The sequence below is a fragment of the Gouania willdenowi genome, chromosome 14, assembly GCF_900634775.1.
Source record: "Gouania willdenowi chromosome 14, fGouWil2.1, whole genome shotgun sequence".
Lineage (NCBI taxonomy): Eukaryota > Metazoa > Chordata > Actinopteri > Blenniiformes > Gobiesocidae > Gouania > Gouania willdenowi.
Window position 1 is genome coordinate 8725534 of NC_041057.1, and position 21346 is coordinate 8746879.

Below are 21346 nucleotides of genomic sequence, written 5' to 3' on the forward strand. Positions count from 1 at the left end.
TGGATGCCTTTAACCTCTTTAAATCAGATGGAGTTACATAAATGCTGCACATCCTCGAGTAAACGCTACGTCACCGTTTGTCAAACATGGCAACCTCCACCAGCGTGCGTTAAAAGTGCATGCTTTTTATTGCATATACATCTCCTAAATCACCTCTCACACCTACTAGTAAAGTTTGTATAAAAGTCATTCAGTTGAGCTCTCTTTTTGCATTAGTCATTGAAATATTGTACCAAATATTTTGGCAAAGTTGTTAGAAAACATTGGCTGAAAATAGACCAGCAGGCGACAGTTCTGGACCCCATTTTTTACAACCCCTCGTTCCCACAGAGTAGTGTTTGGTATCTGGTGCTCACCAGGTTCTGCTGACCGTTTAAGATGGCGAGGATGTTTTGGAGGTGCTGAAATGTTGAATCAGGTTTTGGTTCATGAATCCTCGCTGACCTGCAACTCAACACCCCAAACGGGACATCCAAAGGTGTCGAGCAGAGAGCAGCTGATGAGCATCCTGGTCGCTCCAGTCCCTCTGTCTGGCATTCCTGGAATGACAGGAGAATAACTCAGAGCTAAGAATGAAATTTACAAAACTCTTAACCTGTCCAGAGTGCTGACTGCAGCTGACATTAGGCACTTTCCCTTTAGGGCTGTCCAGCTGCCTGCAGCATTTTACAACCCTTCTGTTTATCACACTTTATCAAATAGCACTAAGGAAGGATTTGTATCAATTATTTTATGAATTAATTATTCTCTGGGTTTTTTTCAAGATCAAAACTCTCAATAAGGACTGTGTTTTTGTGGATTATTGGTTAATGCACTGCAAATCCCAATAAATGACCAGAACTGAAAGGATAGCTGATGGATTTAAAATGTATAAGCTGGTTAGAAAACTATTCAAATGTTTTCAGAAACAAAGTGTTAGGACTACATATTTCACGCTGACTTGACTACACCACCCTGGTTTCTCTGTTTAGACTCTTTTAAATATACACCAACCTTCAGTTAGGAGTTCTACCTTTTTGTAGAGCGCATCTGTAAATGAGCACTTTGTGTTTGTCTGCTTTCCCAGCCTGTTGTGGCTAATGCAAACCATCAGGATATTATTTTTCCAATATTACAATATATCATTTGCACCGTGACAGCAACTAAGTGGTGAGTTTCCAGCATAGATTAGGAGAGAAAAAAAGATGGATTTAAAACTTCACTCTACGAATGCAATATGAAAAAATATTAATTGATTGTTCAGAAGTTCAAACTTTCAAACTCAGTTTTTATGCAGGCGTTCCATTACAAATTGACCAGGGATTATGTGTGTATGGTTTGTCTCTGCGTTTAGTCTGTGATGGACCTGGGACCTGTCCAGGGTTTATCACGTCATGAATAAACCTAATATGCTTGAATTATTTATTTTTTAAATTAGTAAATAAATAAACAACCCAAATGCCATTAAATACTGCCCGTACAGTAACGTTCACCGAGTGGATTTAAAAAAAAAACAAAAAAAAACAACCCCTGTGTAGTAAAGTGTAAATCTCCAGTTTCTTCACAATACGATATGATATTCATTCTTGGGACAACGGTACGATTCAATTTTGATTCAATTCAGGGGCTTTGGATCGATTTCAGACAATATTGAATATACCCATTTAACACCATTGGGGACATTCTAACAATTTTGAGATTTTGACAATTTTATTGCTGAAATGTTTCAGCCATTTAATGGTAATCAATCATTATAAACAAAAAGAAGGAATACCTGCTGCGTTTCACTGACAATCATCGTTTCGATGAGACCGTTGCTTAACCAATAACCATCGATATATGGATCCAGATCGATGGATCATTACAACCCTAATGTTGAACAAACTTCAATTTGTTAAGGTGAAAATTTGTTAAATTGTTTATATTCATTTAATAATTTTTCCCCCCCTAGAAATGGATTCCCTGTATAGTGCCATACTATTATCACACAGGAAGTTGCACCCATAAAAAAAGATGGAAAAGAGGAGGAAAGGGGACAATCTGTGTGTGTGTGTGTGTGTGTGTGTGTGTGTGTGTGTGTGTGTGTGTGTGTGTGTGTGTGTGTGTGTGTGTGTGTGTGTGTGTGTGTGTGTGTGTGTGTGTGTGTGTAGGGGGGGGGGAGCAGCCGCCTCTCACACATCTGGCTCCCCTTGTCAGATCCCTGTGTGTCAGCCTCACATGTAGAAGTTGTGCTGATGAGTAGTATGAGTATTACTATGGTGTAGAACGGAATCCGCTGCTGTTTTGGGTCTGGGTCCATAGTCTGTGGACCTTGATGCGCCTCCACCGGTGCGGGAGGGTGACGCAGCAGCACCGGAGAGGAACCCGGGACCTGGTGACGCTTTGGTGGCTGCTTTTGCAGCACTACCGCGGAATAAAACTGACTGGAGATTAATTTCTAAAACAAAAACCCTGGCACTGGTTTTACTGGGAGTTGCGGATATGCGTCCGGCAGCGCAATGACAGTCCGGGGAAAGTGTGCCAAGCTGCAGCTGCGGCGGTCGATCAGCGAGCAGCTGCGGGACTCCACGGCCAGGGCTTGGGACCTGCTGTGGAGAAATGTCCGGGAGAGACGGCTAGCAGGTCAGAGAGCAGACACATGGGTGAGAGAGGGCTGTTAGAAAATGCTATGTATATTATACTGGTCTCTAAAGCACCACAGGGGCGATCGCTGACATCAGGAGATGGAGACAATCATGGATGGATTCATATTCCTTCTTTATTAATGCTCCACTTCATATTTTCATTCATTATTTACTCTTATCTGTTGGGGCCAAATGCTACCCTGTTACTGGAAGGTGAAAGTTTATCTCCAGTATGCGCACATTGCGTCGCTGGCCGTCATGCGCAGCAGCAGCAGCAGCGGCGGCGGCGCGCGCTCCCTGGTTATTTTGGGAAGGTCATTGTCAGATTTAGTGCGCAGGCATGTGCGCGGTGCGGATTCAGATGACAGACATTCACTAGTATTCACTATGTGGTGGTCCTCGGGTTGCCTGTTTATTATTTAGGCTTTTCTTGGACACGGGATGTTTCCGTGCGCGCTCATGCATCAGGTCTGGAATGGGAGGGTGGGGGTGCAATGCTCTGTGCGTCAGAGGGGAAGGAAAGAGAGATGGTGGGATAAGTGAGCTGCAACCCTCATCGCTGTTTAATGGAATTATCTAGACCTCTTAGGGAAATGAAACCACCGCAGACCACCACATCAGTCAAAGCCAGTGTCCCCAAGTCCTGAGCAGTGATAAGTGGTGGGCATCAGCATGCAGCCAAAGGCCACTCAGGGACTGTTTAGGATCGTTTACAGCAATCTATGAATGCTAATCACTCTAAGGCAGTGGTTCTCAAACCTATTTGGCTCATGTTCCCCATTTCTCTTATTTCTGAATACATTTCCCCCTTTGTCCAGCTACAGAATAATATTAAAAACCCAACTATAGAGCACAATGATGGAATAAAGGAGGGTTAACACACATTTTAAAGAATCTAACTTTGTAAATAAGTGGAAAGAAACAGTATTTAGTCCCTCATGAATAGATTTTTTTAAAATTTTAAATCATGTGCTTTCATCTCCCACCAAGACTGACCTTTGTGTTTTTAGTTCATGTTCTGATCAAGATCAATTTCATCATCATTATTATGATGATCATTTTAAACCAAAAATAGACATTTTTAAATCCCCATATTTTTCATGCTTTCATTCGTTAATTTTCCTCTCTCACTCTACATGGGAATCATGGATGCCTTTTGACTGGATTCTTATTCCTGCTTTATTAATGCTCAACTTCATATTTTCATTCATTATTTACTCTTATCTGTTGGGACTAATTCCTGTGCCGTGTGGTACCCCCATTTGAGAAACACTGCTCATGTCGTTAAGTTATACTCATTACAGTTATAACAAGGTAAAGCATTAAAAACCGTTTTTAGACTGTATATATATATATATATATATATATATACACACACTGATTACAAATCATTACAAATGTTCAGTAATGATTAAAACACAACACACAATCTTAAACAATTGTATTCTATACTTTCCCTTTCTTTCACTTCTAGTTCATGTGTTAAAGTCAAGGCTCGGGGGCCAAATTTGGCCCTTCAGGGCATCTGATTCGGCTCGCAGGAGGAAGTGAAAATGACAGAGAACACATGAATCATTGCGTAAATTGCCAAATAATTCAGTTGTAAATTGTTGTTGAAATAGCAAAATTCTGCAATTTTTCCTTAAATTTCCAAAACTGGTCAAAAAAATCCAAATACATCAAAAAACTTTTAAGTATCTGTCCCCTATTGCTTAGATATTGTTGTTGACTTCCATACTTTCCATATACTTACTTCCAACCTTGGGCACATTCATGTTGAAAACCTGTGGCCCACTTGTGATCGAGGTCCATATTTGGCCCCTGAACTAAAATAAGTTTAACACCCCTGATCTAGTTCATATAAAATGTCGAGCTGGCACAACTTGTCATTAATTTTGGCTACTCAGTGTGTTTGTATTACAGTATAGCAAACAAGTTCAAAAAAGAAGAAAAAAAAAAGTCTCTTTGGGGTCACCAGAAATTTGTGACATCAAAATGTGGTCACAATCTAAAAAAAAAAAAAAAACAAAAGTTGGAAACCAGTGCATTAAAATGAAGCATTTAATGTACACTTTCTACTTTCCCAGTCTTTCAATCCTTCTCTTTAACTTATACATGCTTAACCCATCAGCTCAAAGGCATGCAGGTCACATCTGTCTGGATTAGATCTGGAGATGGGGAATCCTTCTTAAATTCCTCACATCTGGATGTACAGTCGTCATGGTATTCAGCTGGGAATTTTCCCAGCTCAGGAATTAGTGAGAGCCCTGGAACATGTTAAGATTTGAGTTGAGAGTTTAACATATTTTAAATCCACATAACTCGTGTGTACCCAAAGGTTCAAAATAAGTCACAGATTCTTATAAAAAAAATACATCACAAGTGTGTGTGTGTGTGTGTACATTTTCATATATAATAGGAAAACAGCATGTTTATGTGAGGCTACAAATGACAATATGTCAGAAAACCAATAGCTCTCACTTTTATAAAATCAGATTCATTTTCACATTAAGGTCTCTTATTAAAAACTATTATTAGTGTCTTATTATTCTTTTATTAATAGTGCATTTAACCTGAGAAATGTAAACTTACCTTAAATGAAACTCCTATGAGGTCATGGAAATAGAGACTTAGGCATGAAGGCTTCAGGGTTAAAGATAAAAAAAGTTCTATGTTTGTAATTGGATAAGCCAAAATAAAAGCTCAGGATGGTTAAGTTAATATCACTTTTTGCTTTTTAAAATCTATATGGAGAGGACAGATCAATGATGTTATGAGAGATGATGAAACATCATTTATGAACTCAATATTTTTTAAAGGTTTTTTGATATAATTGAATGTTTTATGGCACATTGATCTTGCTAGTAGTGATGCAGTATACAGACTTTGGTACCTGGCGATCTGGAGGCCACATGCGGCCCCTGGCCTAATTTTTTATGGCCCCCAAATTATAAATGCACAAATTGACTGCAAAATAAACCACAAAATGACCACAAAACATTAAAAAAATGAGAGGAAAATAAATGAAATGACAACAAAACACACCACAATGAGTCAAAAATCAAAATGACAGTAACATTACATAAGATTATAACAGAAACAACAAAAATATAGAAGAACAAAAACACAAAATGACGACAACAGCACAATAAAAAAAAAAAAACAAAACATTAAAACATACCTCAAAAGAGAAAAATGTGCATAAATGAGAACTAAATTACACAAAATGTCCCCATTAATACTTGTATTAATATTCAGATTGGTATCTATTCTCAGACAGTCTCAAATTTGTGGCTCCCACTGTGATAAAAGTTGCTCCTGTATATAATCTACTGCATTACTAGCAGTTATTCACACACCTTCATCCCATTATTATTTACTGTACCATCTATTTTTTTGCTTTATATTGTTCCTAAATGATAGTGGAAGTGATCAAAAGCAACTTTAACTCTTAACTTTCTTCTTTATAGTGAGAAACTGAGGATTGTTTGTACTAAGTTTAGAGATATCCTCTAGAGGGCAGTGTACTCAGATGACTTAATAGTTAAAATTTTGTCACCTTCACTGACCTTTCTCCATTACATTTAGGAGATACGATTACAGATGAAAGTTAAAAGGCTGAGTTGGTAAAAACGAACAAAAAAGGGGGCGTTTTCTTTGTGTTTCAGGCAGACATACACACCACTCTTCATATCTTTTTACTTGAAATTGACCCATTTATGATGTGCACCTTAGTTAAACTCCTACCCCCGCCTGTTACCTTCATTAAACCACTCCTAATAATGACTGCCCGTAATCTTAGGTCCCTGTCAATCACTGTTTAAGGCAAAGTGGGCAACATTCACACTGTCAGACCAAAGTACATGGCATTAAAGCCGCCTCGTGGCAGATTTAGCTTAGTGTGACATCATCATGCCCCCCCCGGCAAGGAATGTGGTAGATTTACATTTGATATGTAATATTTATCACATGATTTGAACTTTAAGATGTTGATTTTCAGAATGTTTCTGAATAGCCTCACAGTTCCTCTCAGCACTGGAAACAATGGCTTTTTACTCCGACTTACATTCCTGAGCACAGCCTCTCACACCCACATGTTCTCCATTGTTCTTTTCCTTCCCATTCCACATTAGGATATGGCCTCTGGCATCATGTAGGTTCTTTTTTGTTTGTTGTTTTTTCCAACTATCATCACTGACATGTCCTTCTCACAGACAAATATTCACATATGCCTCAGGCTTCTACCTAATCGTTTTCTTGGATCGGTTTGAGGAAACATGGATACAACTATCAATCAATCAAAATTTTTATATATATATATATATATATATATATATCACCTTTCTTATAAATTCAACTGTATTCCAAACTGCTTCACAGAATTTTGCTGAAGTGATTGACAAAAGGTCAAATGATAAAAAGATTTAGAGACTAATTGACACAGAAGTAATTTCATAAAATATGTTTAAAAATGAAGAAAAAAAAAAAGAGTCAAAGATAAAAAACAAAACAGAGAAGGGAAGAATTTATAAAATATAAAACATTAAAATTAGCATTAAAACAATATATATTAAAAATAACAATATAAAAGTTTTGACTTGAATTTAGATTTTAGTCTTTTGACTAAAATGCATCTTAGTTTTAGTCAAAACGTAACCATTGGGAATATTTCAGTTTTAGTCTATGAACGAACATTGTTTCTGATATAGTCGACTAAAATATAAAGCATAAGAGTTTATGCATTTAATAAAAAATGAATCCTATTGATCAACCTGATGTTGGATTGTATTAATGTTGGTAAATACACACAGACAGATGTGACGTGATCAATGCATGAGACCACATGAGCCGTCCTACTTCCTATTGGACCACGGCTTGTCCCGCCTTCCACGCAACAAATGTAGTTTGATTTTGATTGGATACCTTTCGAAGATGAAACTTGGCTCTAATTGTATTTCGTCCCATGTCAACAATATATCAGTAGTTATGTTTTTATTAGTTAACCATAATATGAATGTATTTTGATACAGTTTTAATTCACATAAATATTTTTTAATAAGTCATGGTCTCGTTATTGTCACTTAAAAAACAAAACAAAAACTAAATTAAAACTGGTTCCTAATCATGTGACAGAGGGGAAAACGTTGTGGAGGCGGCAATTAGTTGTGTAAGTGTGTATGTGTGTGTCTGTGTGTGTGTGTGTGTGTGTGTGTGTGTGTGTGTGTGTGTGTGTGTGTGTGTGTGTGTGTGTGTGTGTGTGTGTGTGTGTGTGTGTGTGCGTGTGTGTGTGTGGATGTGTGTGTGTGTGTGTGTGTGTGGACAGAATGTAATAATCTAAGCAGAGGTGTAAAGAGTATTGATATATTCTACTCAAATAGAAGTACTGTTACTTGATCGAAATTGTACTCAACTACAAGTAAAAAGTAGTTCAATTACATCGTACTAAAAGTAAAAATGACTATTTACTTTAAACCCCCACATTTATTTTTGGTAATAAATCTTGCCACATTCCCTTGCATACAGTAAACGTCTCATGTATAAACTTAAAAAGGAAGAGATCAAATCTTGCACAATTGGAACTTAATTTATTTTCCACACATGCATCTATAAAATAAAAGGTTTGTCAAAATGTACATTTTTTTTTTAAAAAAATTTCTAAAATGACACGGCAATTAATTAAATTCAAAATAAAACATTTACATTTACATTACATTAATGAACTCTAAAACTATGAAAATAACTGCTTTTTATTGCTGTTTTGCTGATGTGATGCATTTGATTGTTGTCTTGTCATTTAATTTTTTGTAGTTTCACAATGTCCGTTGATCATTTTAAAACAAAATAATAATAATAATAATAATAATAATAATAATAATAATAATAATAATAATGTGCTCACTGCTCAGTAATGGTCGGGGGTAGAAATGTAATGAATTACTTTAATTATTTTAAAACAAACTTAAGTTCAAAAATGACTTATTTAGAAAAATGCTCAAAAAAGCAAAAGTACCCATAAAAGCAACTCAATTACAGTAACGTGAGTACTTGTAAGTACTGCATCTGAAAGTCAGGTAGCGTGGTGATGTCTGTGTCGGTAAGGTTGTTGTCAGTGGGAGGGCGGAGGCCGGTGGGTGGGGAGGGAGTGGATCTGACTTCCAGTGAGAACATGTTGGAGTCAGGAATTCACAAGGAGTGCTCTCACAACAATTCTACAGGGTCAGACTGAGGAAGACTTAGGAAGCTATCGCAGAGATAGCACAGTGTGTTATGGAGGCCGCTGCCAGCAGAGTGACCTTTTACTGATGCTGCAGTGTATGTGGACAGGACAGCCAGGCTACCTCAGCACAATAGCAGGGTGCAGACAGGGCACATCCTGCAGGAAATGAAAGGACAGTGACATAACAATGTGGACTCTACGGAAATGCAGTGCAGATGGGAACGACACCAGCCTGGATGAAGATATTCCATGTTTGACGGACGCTGCTGGGAGTGTGACCTCTCCAGTGGGCGGGTCTGTTTCTGACAGTGTGGACAGAAAATGGCTTTATAGAGAGAGTGCTGAGTCTGTGTGCACTGAGGACAGCATGGACACTACTGATTGGACACGCAGTAGGAGTATGGAAATGGATGAGTCCGCTGACACAGGGGATCAGAGTGCTCAGGGTGACAGCAATGATGGCGAGAGTGACAGTGACAGCACCAGTGAGGGGAGTTGTCTGGGGGCTATGACGCCCGATGGACAGACCCATTACCTGAGGCTGGGGGACACCCCTAGGAGACGCTCTGCACTTCGTCTGTCCCGCATCATTGCTCGCCAGCAGCTGCTGCGCAAGCTGGCACGAGGTAGCTACTGGTAGATACTATTTCCTAACTTATTTATGCTATATGCTATAGCTCAGTGGTTCCCAACCTTTTTTGGATCAAGAAATTCTGGTGACCCCAAAGACATTTATCTCTAGAATTAGTTTTTGATCATGTTTGTTATACTATTTTACCAATACAGCGTAGCCAGGAGTTGTGCCAGCTCAGACATTTTTTTTTTACTGAATTTTATTTAAACTAGAATTATGTTTTGCAAAGTATAAAATACAGTTGTTTAAGATTGTGTGTTTTAATTTGAAAAAGTAATAATAATTTAAAAATCAGAAATAATCTTTTTTTATTCAATTACTAGACATAATAGGCGACCCCATTTAAACTCCAGGCGACCCCACATGGGGTCTCGACCCCAAGGTTGAAAAACACTGCTCTAGCTGCCTGTAAACTGCTTAATATGTATAATATTAGGCTCACAGAGAGATATGGCATTGTTGTCTCACAGCTGTGAGTTCAATCTCTGGTCACAGTGAAAAAACATGATGTTGTTTGGATCGGTTTGTCTTGTGTTTGGAAGGTTGTCGGTTAAATATCAGGCTACACTTGACCCATGTGACGTATCCTTGAGCAAAAACACAGAGTTGTTGATTTTGATACGATTAAAACTAATTTTGATGGTCGACTTAATCTGTTACAGGTCTAGCCGACTAAAATATAAAGCACAACAGTTTATGCATTTTTTATTTATTTTTTAATCTTCAATTAGCATTTATTAACATGATATGGGATGATATACATTTTTGTAAATACACAGAGACTTGATGTGATCATTGTGTAAGATCACATGAGTTTTGCTTGGATTTTGTCCCTTGTGACGAAATTACAGTTTAGTTTTTATTAGTCCGCTGAAATGAATATACACTTTAAAATAATATGGTAAGGTTTCATCATTTCTTCATCAACTTTTTTCAGGAATTGTACTTTGATCTCCTGACATGTTTTTGCTTTGATCAAAGCGATCAGAAGATGGAAAAAAGCTGTCTGAATAAATTAAACCTTGACATATTTTTTCAGTAAAAGAAGACAAAAGGAACTTGCTGGAATTATAATTTCAAATATTTTTCGTCAATATGAATTTAAAAAAAAAATTAGTCATATCTAGTTTTGTCACTCGTTCGACAAAATGAACATTGGTGTAAAGCACTTTGACACCAACCATGTAGTCATGGTCTTTTTTTTTATATATATACTGTACATACAGTATGTAGATATGATTGTTCTAATGAGGATGTGAAACACAGACGCGTTCAACAAAAACACACGTCTAGAGGTTTTTTCTGAATTTTTATTTCTCTCTTCCTGAGTAAACATCACAAAGTAAATTTCCTAAAAAAAAATTTGCCTGAATAAATGAAACCTTAATATATTATTCAAAAAGAAGACTCAGTTAACTTGCTGGAATTATTACGCGGAAGTTGGGGGACACATCAAAGCGATCAGCAGACGCCTCTGAAGAAGACTGGCAGTTGACAGTCGAAACATGTCAGGAGATCATAATAAATTTCCTGAAAACAGTTGTTTAAATAAATGAAACCTTAACATATTGACCCTCGGAGCATCTTTGTGACCAAAAGTGACATTTTGGGTGTTTTTATTTGTTCAGTCATTTTTAAGGCTAGTTGTATGACATTTTGCTACTATTGTTTTTTCATTTTGATTGTAAGTTTTGAAGTCCTGTGTATTGGAAGCATGTAGAAAAGCAGATATGTATCATTCTGACACTTAGTAACCTCGTGACCAAATTTGCTTCATTGACTCCCATTGTAACCATATATTTTTGTACTGTAATCATGACATATGATAATACATTTTCAGTTAATACCTAATAGATCAAAGCCTCTACCATCAAAATAAAAGGACAATATTTATAAGGTGTAATGACCCCCTAACAATCAGAGGCCATTGCATAAAGTTTGAGGGAAATTTCAGTGAAGGTCTGGATTTCTTGCAAAAAACTGTCTTTGTGCCAAAAATAATAATAATGCATTAAATTCAATTCTGCAGTCAATTAATGACACGGTCAAGGCTGTAATATTTCCATAAAAAATATTTCACTTTGGCCCTTATTTTTGTAAATACTGCATATTTACTGTTTTTCCTGCTGAAAAAAATAGAGGTTTTCATTATAAAAAGTCCATGCAAACATAAAAAAGGTTTTGAAAATATAATACATTTTATATCTATGGATAGGTTTGAAGTAGTTGAAAAAGGTCTGATGTGGTGGAAGTATATACAAAAAATGATGGAGTGCATTTTTAGTGTACCGAGTGCACAAGGGTTAAACATCACACCGCTTGTGTTTGGAAACTGTTGATAACCAATGTAACTACCCATAGTTTCATCATCACACTTTATAGATGCAGTTAGACATACGGGGCTACTTCTGCTTCAAATTTGTCTTTCATAAATCTAGAGTAGTGGTTCCCAAATTTCTGACAGTCCCATACACCTTCAGATATTGAACATGAAGCCATGTACCCCCTATTCCAACATTTAGCAACAAACCAGGTTTAAAAAAACGTGTACGTATTTTTTTTTAATGTTAATTTTGACCAGCTTTTCAGCAACATTTGTGAAATTTGTGTATGTATCTAATCTAAATCTAAATGTTCAATATCAAATCTAATTATGAATGCTACATCTAAATGTTGAGTATTAAATCTAGATCTAAATCCTTATGTTTATCTAAATCTTAAATACGCTTTTATTTTGGTACTTCTAGCAAATTTGCATATTAGCTAAATATTTAATTTCACCCGTGACATTTAGATTTACCATTAAACATTTAGATTTAGATTTAACAGTTAGATTTAGACTTAACATTTAGATTTATATTCAACATTTAGAGAGAGAAAAACCACGTCAAAACCATTGCTGTAAATTTGGTCAAAACAAACATAAAAAAATATTCACACATTTTTTAATTGTGGTTTGTTACTAAATGTTGCAACAAGTTTAATTTAGCATGCACAACTTTACAATCAGTGCCCCAAACATTAACAGTGATAAACTAATGTCTTTTACTTTGGAAAAATAAATCTCCCAAACGTGTTGATTGAATATCAGTAATGCAACATATTCATCACCCTGAAACTGTAAAATACAACTCGCTTTAACTTTAATGAGAACGCTGAGGTTGAGAGGATGCACAGAAGCTTCATATTTGTGCTTTTTTTAAGGAGGATCTTCATGTTTCATTCGTAGCAATGCATGGAGGCTCCTGACTGCTGGTCTATTTACATTCTAGTTTTCCAATGTTGTCACACTGTTTTTCATTTTTGTTCATCTACCACCTTTGACACATTTGCGTACCCCTGTGGGTACCCGTACCCCACTTTGGGAACCTAGGATTTAGAGGAAGTCACAACAAACCTCAGCAGCCAGGCTGCATTGTTATCATTTTGTCTGTTTAATATCTTTCCAACTCGTGACTTCCTCAGCTTCCCGTCTTTAGATTTGACCGTTAGTAACTCAGAGTGAATAGATTCTGGACTCAGCTTCTGTTTTATGTACTTTAGAGCAATCATGGTAAATTCATAAAAATGTTCACTCAACTATACAGAACTCATCGTCTTTGCTATTGCACACCTCATAATATTATCTCTGTGAGAGAGAGACATTGGACAAACATTTTGAACCTTGATGACTGTGTAGTTTGGAAGGAAAGTTCTACCACAGGTATGTAGATGTAGATGTAGATGGTGAACAAGTTCTTGCTTGTGCTGCACGATGACATTTTTCAACTCTCACTCCCTGGCCTTTGCATTCCTCTTCTGAGCAGCTGGTGGAGCTTCAGAAACCTAGTCGTGACGCTATCGAATGCTTTTCAGCATCGATTATTGATTGAAGATTTGTTTTCTTTCTACTAGACACACTCAGACCTTGTCAAAGCAGATGGATTAATACTGACCTGTAGAATATGTAGGGCAGTGTTGATTATTTCAGATCTTCTCAACTGTTCAGTGTTTGGACCAAATTGTCTTCCATCTCATATTTTATTGTAATTGCCTTTGATGTGTTGATTTGGATAGACTCTAGCGTTTATTTAGCAACACATACAACATATTTACTTTACAACACATGACGTGAGACTGTTGTTGAGTAACATTTGATTTTCTTTGCTGAGTTTACATGCTTCACCTTTGTACATTAGGTGGATTTGATATGTAACTTTCACACCTATTATTAGTTTGGAGACTCAAGTTAACCTAGTTTTTATTAAAAAAAAAATCACAAATGTGGGAGAAAATTTGCTATTTAAAGATTTAAAAGTCGGTTTTCTTGCTGTGAGTCCAATTTAGTATTACATCAGTTGTGTTTTCTTTCATGCTCATTGCATTAATTTGAGATTCGAAACTTAAAAATACCTCTTTAACCAATAATGGACTTACTCTGTACAAATAATAATATTTAAATAGTGTAAAAGTGATCAAATGTGTAGTTGACACTTTACCGTAGCCTCAGGCCTGTGATTTCAGCTTGATTAAATTCCTATGCTCATCCTTTTAACACCCCCTGCTGGACAGACTGTGGTACAACAGGCAGCTGGATGAGCTTCACTCTACTCTTCTGATCTGATGCCATCTCAAATAAAACAGCTCGTAAATACTAATCACAGGTTGTTTTTTTTTTAATATCATGGTCACTTCTTTTCATTTTCATTTTCAACCCGGCTCTGTGTAAATTCTATTGTCTGCAGGCAGGGACAGGAGGTTAAAGCTGTGTCTGAACCAATTTGATGACACTTTTAATTTGGTTTCGCAGCACATTCCTGAGGGCCTCGAATCATCACACGCACACACATGACAGCCGTTGTGTTCCTCCCTACAGACTCCGCCCTTCCCTTCCCATCCTCCCTTCCTTCCTCTCCCTGGTGCTACCATCACGCCTCCACTGTCTTTTACTGTCTTACATTTAGACACTTGTTTATCTCAACAGCTGATTATTCCCGGCTACGTCATGTGTTTTTATGTTTCAATGTGAGAAACCTCTGACAGTTTCTTTGCTTCCAAAAGAAGGCGGATCCTTCCATTGTTTCAAGCGGTTACAGTTGGTCAAAGGAAAGCTGATGCATTCTGGTGTTATATTAGATTATACATGCATTTAAGTGCATAAACTGTAAGATATTATTAATAATTCATTAAAAAAAAAAATTCTTGTCTATGTTACTGTTATTTGCTTTTTGACGTGTTAAAGTTTGTTGTTACTATTATCCCACTAACATGTTTGGTTTAGCAACTTCCTGTCCCTGTTCTCGGCTCACATGCCATCATGCACTCATGGGAAATTCACTGCAGGAAATGATGTCACGCTAAGCTCTTGAGGGTCCTTGAGCCCCAGCACAGACAGAAATAATACAGAAAATAGGCTGTCAGAAAGTCAAGATTAGAGGCGCGGGATAAAGGGCAGGAAATGAAAGGTGGTGGAAAGAAAGGCCGTCTTTCATTTAAAAAGGGGAAAAACACATCAGGACACTGGAGTGCTTTTATTGTTTGTCTTACACAACAATGCTGGTATTTTTTTCCTCCTTATGTAAGGAATCACTTTATTGCTTCCACATTTGCTCAGGTTCACACGCCCACATGCAGCCCAACACACTCACACCACTGTGATCTGGCTCTCATCTTGGCTGCAGTGTTGGTGGCTTGTCGCCTGCTGTCGTAGCCCCCCCCCCCCCCCACCCCCACCCCAGCAGGGGCGCAGCGACATCAAACAGGGGGAAGGGGACGCGTGGTCGGCAGCTTGAATGAGCTCCTGTAGATTCTGTGCACTGGGATTCTTTGTAGTCCACTAATGACATGTTTGTGCACTAATTAATCTTTTGATTGAATTTTGCACAGAAATATTTTGTTCCTGACGACACTCATTCACAAACACAAAGGCACAAAGCCAGTTCCACATGCATTTCAATTAGAGCTGTTTGAATGTTGTCATGGGATTAATAAAAAAGTATTCACAAGAGTTAGTACAAATTTGACACAGACATGAGCATTAGTGTTAATTTACCGTTACCTATGACTAGAAAGTTCATTTGTAAATAGTATGTCAATTTTATGAAATAATTAAAAAAAAATTTATTGAAAAGCATGAAATACCTACCTTACCCTGACTCTCTCTTCCCTGTTTCCCCTTCACAACACTGCCCTCTCTTTTTATATCTTCTATTTAAGAAAGTTTCTCTTACTCGTCTTTAGGGAGGGATGGTGAATTATCACAATTATACACTAAAATAAATGTATGCAATAATGAAGCATGCATAGCTGTCGCGTACCAAAACTCATATGTCAATATTTTTTTCTCAAAAGAGCTATATACGATATGAATCTCAATGCTTTTTTTAATTCAAATAAAGTCTGAGCAGAAAAAGAAATCTAGGTTAAAATTTGCTGATGCAAAATACCACACAAACACATTTATTAACAAACAGCTACGCAACATGTGCCACTTTTGACTTTTTCTCTTATAAGGGACAGTACGTGTGAGTGAGTTCTGTAGTGTGGCTTGTTTAGGGGTTAGGACACACTCGGCAATGTTAATGCTGTTCTAACGAGTAGCGAAAGCAATGACTCATAAAACAAGCATTTTGAAATAAAATATGCTATAAAACATATATATCTATATAGGCAATATTGTCATTTTCTATATCGCCAAAATAGAAAACTTGATATATCTTGAATCTTGATATATTGCCCAGCCTTAATTTTAATACAAAATAAGCTATACAATATACACTGTATCTCAGAAATATGGATAAATTATAAAGAATGACACTGTTTGACTGTACTGTTCCTCAGGGATGGGTTAAATGCAGAGGACAAATTCCATTAATGTACTAACATTACATGGTCAATTAAAGGCGAAAGCCCCGATTTAATCTTTATCTAATTTAATAATATTAAAGACTTGTATGATATGATTTGTACTGTGAGATTGTATAAATAAAAAAAAAATCTCGATATATAGGCGCTATTATCATTTTCTATATTGCCAAAATCTAAATCCCAATATATCTTGAATCTTGATATATATATACAGTGTATATATATATACTGTATATATATATATATATATATATATATATATATATATGCTCAGCCCTACTGTTGTAGAATGATTGCATTACATGTAGTGTTGATCTTTGACAGTATGTGCAGACAAGGTAGAAAAAAAAGAAAAGAAAAGCATGAAATACAGCTTTACAGGATAAACACTTTGAATAAATACACATCACATGCATTAGAGGCCTGATTTTCTGCACATGGCGTTATTCTTTAATAATGCATAAACATCTCTTTGTTGTAGGGCTACCACTCTTTCCCTTTACGGCTCTTCTTCTACTTGTTCTTGTAAAGACAGTCAATCATACTTAAAGTCATTCAGTAAACAATGTTTGACGTGGTATGCCTTCCTCCCTGTGGTTTTCCCACAGGGTCTGTCCATTCCAGCTGCCCCCCCCCCCACCCCAGCTGTCTGACTTGTCTCATCCTTTCTGCATTCTCGGACTCACTGGGGGTAACATCTGGATGTGTGTAATGTTAGGGGGCTTTCACACTATACTTTCTCCCACACACTGTTCTCGGCAGTGGAGAAAATAGAGGTCGTAGCGCCCTTGCTGTAGCTTCGCCAGCAGGTTTAGGATGACAAGGGATGTTAACGTCCACTAGCTTTCAGTCTGCGACCTCAGGGTCTGTCAGCTGAAGTTAGTGGTCATTTTTCTCCATGGATGGATATGACGTGACGAGGCGTCAGCGGTTTCTGTATTGAGGGAGGGCGATGGTGGAAGGTGTACTCAGGATGGAAAACGGACAGAAGGATGAGCGTAAATGTGTTGGAGCGTTATTGTTTGATTAAAAAAAAAGGGAGAAAATTAAGATGAGAGGAGAGTTTTTGAAGACCAGCAGATGATTTCTGGAAGGTAGAAGTTTGGCGTCGCATTGAGCGAAAGCATGAGAGAGGTACAAAAATAGGGTGATTGTTTGTGGATCATATGGAAGTGTGAGATTGTAGGTTGGAGAGGAAATTAGAGGGAAGAGAAAGTCTGCATGTGGTAGGCTGGAGGAAGGAGGCAGAGTTTTAAAAAGAAGGGATTGCCAAGGCTCAGACGAAGAAGGAACAGAAGTTGCCACTGCTTGATGGAAAGCTGCACCGAGGCGATCGCAGGAAGTTTCAGTCTGTGCAAAGAAGACGAACATCGCAACATGTTCTCGTCAACAGAATGAGGGCCTGGAGTAAGTTTTTAACAGTTTATTTTTCATTCTACAGAAGCTACACTTGGGTTGCTCCATGAGCCGTGTGTGAGTGCAGAGAGTTATGCTGAAAAAACCAAAATGCAGGGAGAAGTTGTAATTGCCGGCGTGCGGGGAGAGGATCATTTCCTCTGACCGCTGGTGGTGATGGTGAGGACCAAGGCTTTTTTTATGGCTGTGCTGAACTTTGTCCTCTGTGTTCCTGCGGTGCCATTTCTGCTCAGTGCCAGCACCTCTGAACCACTGAATGAACCCAGTGAGAGCGAACAAATGGGGCTTTGACAGAGATACATATAGAAACAAATCATCACATACTGCTTTTTAAATTGCTCAACCTTTCTGAACTTTGACTCTTTTTTTATGGAGTTTTGCATCCAATTGATAGCGTTTGAGGGTTTGATTCTCCTAGTTTTTGTAGGTCATATTTTCACCATTTATTTGTTTCTCTGTTAGCAGACGACGTCATAAATACTCAACAGATTTTGAGAAAAAAAAAAGAAAGATAAACCTTATGTAATAGAATATTCCATTACATGTTGGAGGGGCTCCGGATCAATAAACAAATCAAAAAATTCCAATCTCTAATCATTGGTGGAATTTTAAAAATTCATATCTCGATTTGTGATTGCCCGATCTTTATGAAATTTGACTCACTTATGTTGGGTTGGTTCCTTAATTACTCCACTAAGTGTCATCCAGATTGGATGCAGATTGTGCCTTTCATCGCCATTTCTCAATAAAATTGGGGCTGCCCATACATTTGGATCTACTGTATCGTTAATAATCGGAATAGAAATTTCTTCCAAGCTTTTTAAAGTGTGAATGATCATGATACCATGATCAGGATCACTGATCCAGATAATTGCCAATACCTGGCAAAGAGAATATTTGTCTCTTGGCAGAGGTTTGTGCTCTCTGTGCGCTCTTTTTAATATTAAAACTGATTAAAAACTTCAGTCTATCGATAACATCCAAGAAAGACATTTTTTTTGCGTATAAATACAAATGTTCACAAATGTCTCAATGTGCATGTGATCTTTTTTACATTCCTGTAAAAAAGACTTGATTGCTGGCTCCATTTCATTTAAATATCTTTGTCAGCAGCACAGGAAGTTTAATAAGTGTCTCCTGATAAAGAACACATGGAACCAGAACACACTGTGTGATATTACATGTGCTCGTGGAAAGAAGGTGTAAAACAAATGCCTGTAAAAAGGCCTCCTGGTGCTGCATGGTGGCAGCACCAAACAATCCGGGTGTGGTGCCCGTGTTTGAAACCTATTGTTTTCATGCGTCAACATCTGATGTGTTGCCTTGAGACTTTCTGCGTGGCTTTGTGTCCCTGGTACTTTTTCTGCATGCATTTGTTTTTTTTTTTAATTTGATCATTCCTGTAAATTCTCCAAGCGAAAATAAATTTCCAGAAATATTCCTCTGCCTCAGGCTAAGATCATGACAAATACAGTGCGACGTTTCACATTTGCCTCTACTTTTTGAAAAAAAAAAAAAAAGATGTCATTTTTCCCGCTTCAATCCTCGAGGGAGAAATCAATAATTTAGGGAGTTTCCTGCTCTAACAATTGTATTTAGCGACAGATGTTCCTGTCTCCATCTACTCAGCCATGAAGCATGTCAATTGATAAAAATGTGCTCTTGTTTTTTTTCAGAGATTGAAGCTAAAGAGGCTTGTGATTGGCTCAGAGCAGCTGGATTTCCTCAGTACGCTCAGCTGTATAAAGGTAAGTCCATCCTTCCTTCGCCTGAAATCTTTTACTCAACATTTTTCCCATTATGTAAAAGTTTCCCTTTTCTACGTCTTTCTTTTCCCTCACTTTTTTCTCTTTCTCCCACTTGTTTCTGTACTTCTTCTATTTCTCTATATTCTTGTCTTTTTAGCCACTTGATGCTATTTCTATTTCCTGTCCATAGGGAGGGGGTCATGGGAAAGGCCTTGTTATCACTACTGGGACTCCCATAACTCCTCTTTTCTCTTTTTCACCTTCATCCTTTTACTTTGGCTCACTCACAAGTTTACTTTCACTTATCTATTTGCTTCATGTCTGTACATTTTTACACTAATAACCTTTTTGCTGTCCATTTTTTGTATCCCTCTAATATATCTGGAAAAACTTTGTGTATGTACTGTATAATCTATGTCAGGGTTTCCCAAACGTGTGTTTTACTTATCCATTCTATTATTATTTACTATCGGCCTACTTGCATATATACACATATATATATATTTATATATATATTTATTTCCTATTTACTGCACTATAGTTCTGTTTACATGTTACTACTGCATATATGGCTGTTTAGTCCGATCGCTGTCCACTTATACCTTCTTTTTTGTATTTAACTTTGTAATTTTGTATTCATTTACTGCTCTGTGTGCCTTTGAATTAGGGGTGTCCCGCTCCGTTATTGATACCGGATATTGGTCCAATATCAGCCAGAAAACGAATATATCGGATTTTATCGGACTGCATCTAAAATCTCCGATATAAGCGTTCCGATGTGTTGTTTTTGTCCCCGCACTCAGTTGTTCCCACCATATACTGACAGTAAAAAATAACTGTAGTGAACTAGAATTGTTGATTATTGTTCTCTGTTTGAGTAACATCTCTGGATCAAGTATTTTCTAACAATCCACACTACAAAATAAGTAATAAAAGTATGTATGATTCATGCTGATATCGCATTGGATTGATTTCGGTATTGCCCAATACTCAAGGCTGTAATATCGGTATCGTATCGGAAGTGGAAAAGTTGTATCGTGACATTCCTACTTTGAATTGCCCCCCGGGGACGAATAAAGTTTTTTGAATGGAAATGAATTGAGTCATTATGCTCTATAATGTTTTTTTCACAGTGTTCTGAGCAAATGTTTTTTTCTTTTTGTCATTGTTATCAATGTTATTGTTAGGTATTATCATTATCTTATTTATTTTACTGTATAAATGTTTTCATTATTATTATGTTTTTGTTCTTGTTATTTAAATTTTTTGACACAGTGTTTCTGTAGGAGTGGGGAGGGGCTTGGGGTTCTTTGTTCTAATTTCAAATATGAGAACTGGATATTCTGAAGATTGTATGGTAAAATTTTTTGAATAAACCTTGTTCAAAAAAAAAAAAGAGAAAGGGGGTCCTTGAGCCTAAAAACTTTGTCATTAAAATAGTAGCTTTATGTATACTGAGATGACACACTGTAAATTCCTAAATACTGTGAGTGTTACTATAATATGTAGTTGTGGATGAAGGCTATAGTTGCACATCATGCCTGCCTTCTTTCACCACAAAGGGAAACGCTAAAATAAAAGGCTTCAGTCATTTTAGCTTATTTTAGCCTTCTTTTGGTAGTTTTGTTCTGGTGGGTGTATTTTTGTTGGGACACTTTGGTTGGCTATATATTTGAAACCCACTTTTACAAACAACATTAAAGGAGACATATCATGGTTTTAAATCCTTCCTTTTTACATATAAATCATACAGTTGTGGTCTATAGAAAGCGGAACTGCAATGCTTGGGTCTGAATTCCTCATTATTATAGCTCCACCCCTTTTCTACCCCTTTTCTGATGTGCTTCTGAGAGCAACTCGTTTTGGTGCTGTCTCTTTAAAT

At 37.1% G+C, this 21346-nt stretch overlaps 1 protein-coding gene across 6 annotated transcripts in view; it reads left to right on the forward strand.

Moving 5' to 3' along the window:
• stard13a (StAR related lipid transfer domain containing 13a) overlaps positions 1-21346 on the forward strand; it is a 67840-nt gene that overhangs the window by 27304 nt on the left and 19190 nt on the right. For 2 of the 6 annotated variants that reach the window (XM_028466084.1, XM_028466087.1), the window contains one exon: positions 19393-19464. In XM_028466084.1, the coding sequence (XP_028321885.1) occupies positions 19393-19464 (72 nt within the window). Of the gene's footprint in view, positions 1-2157; positions 2622-8810; positions 9447-16925; positions 17708-19392; positions 19465-21346 lie in introns of those variants that run through there. The other 4 variants (XM_028466086.1, XM_028466089.1, XM_028466085.1 and 1 more) reach the window with 4 other exon arrangements.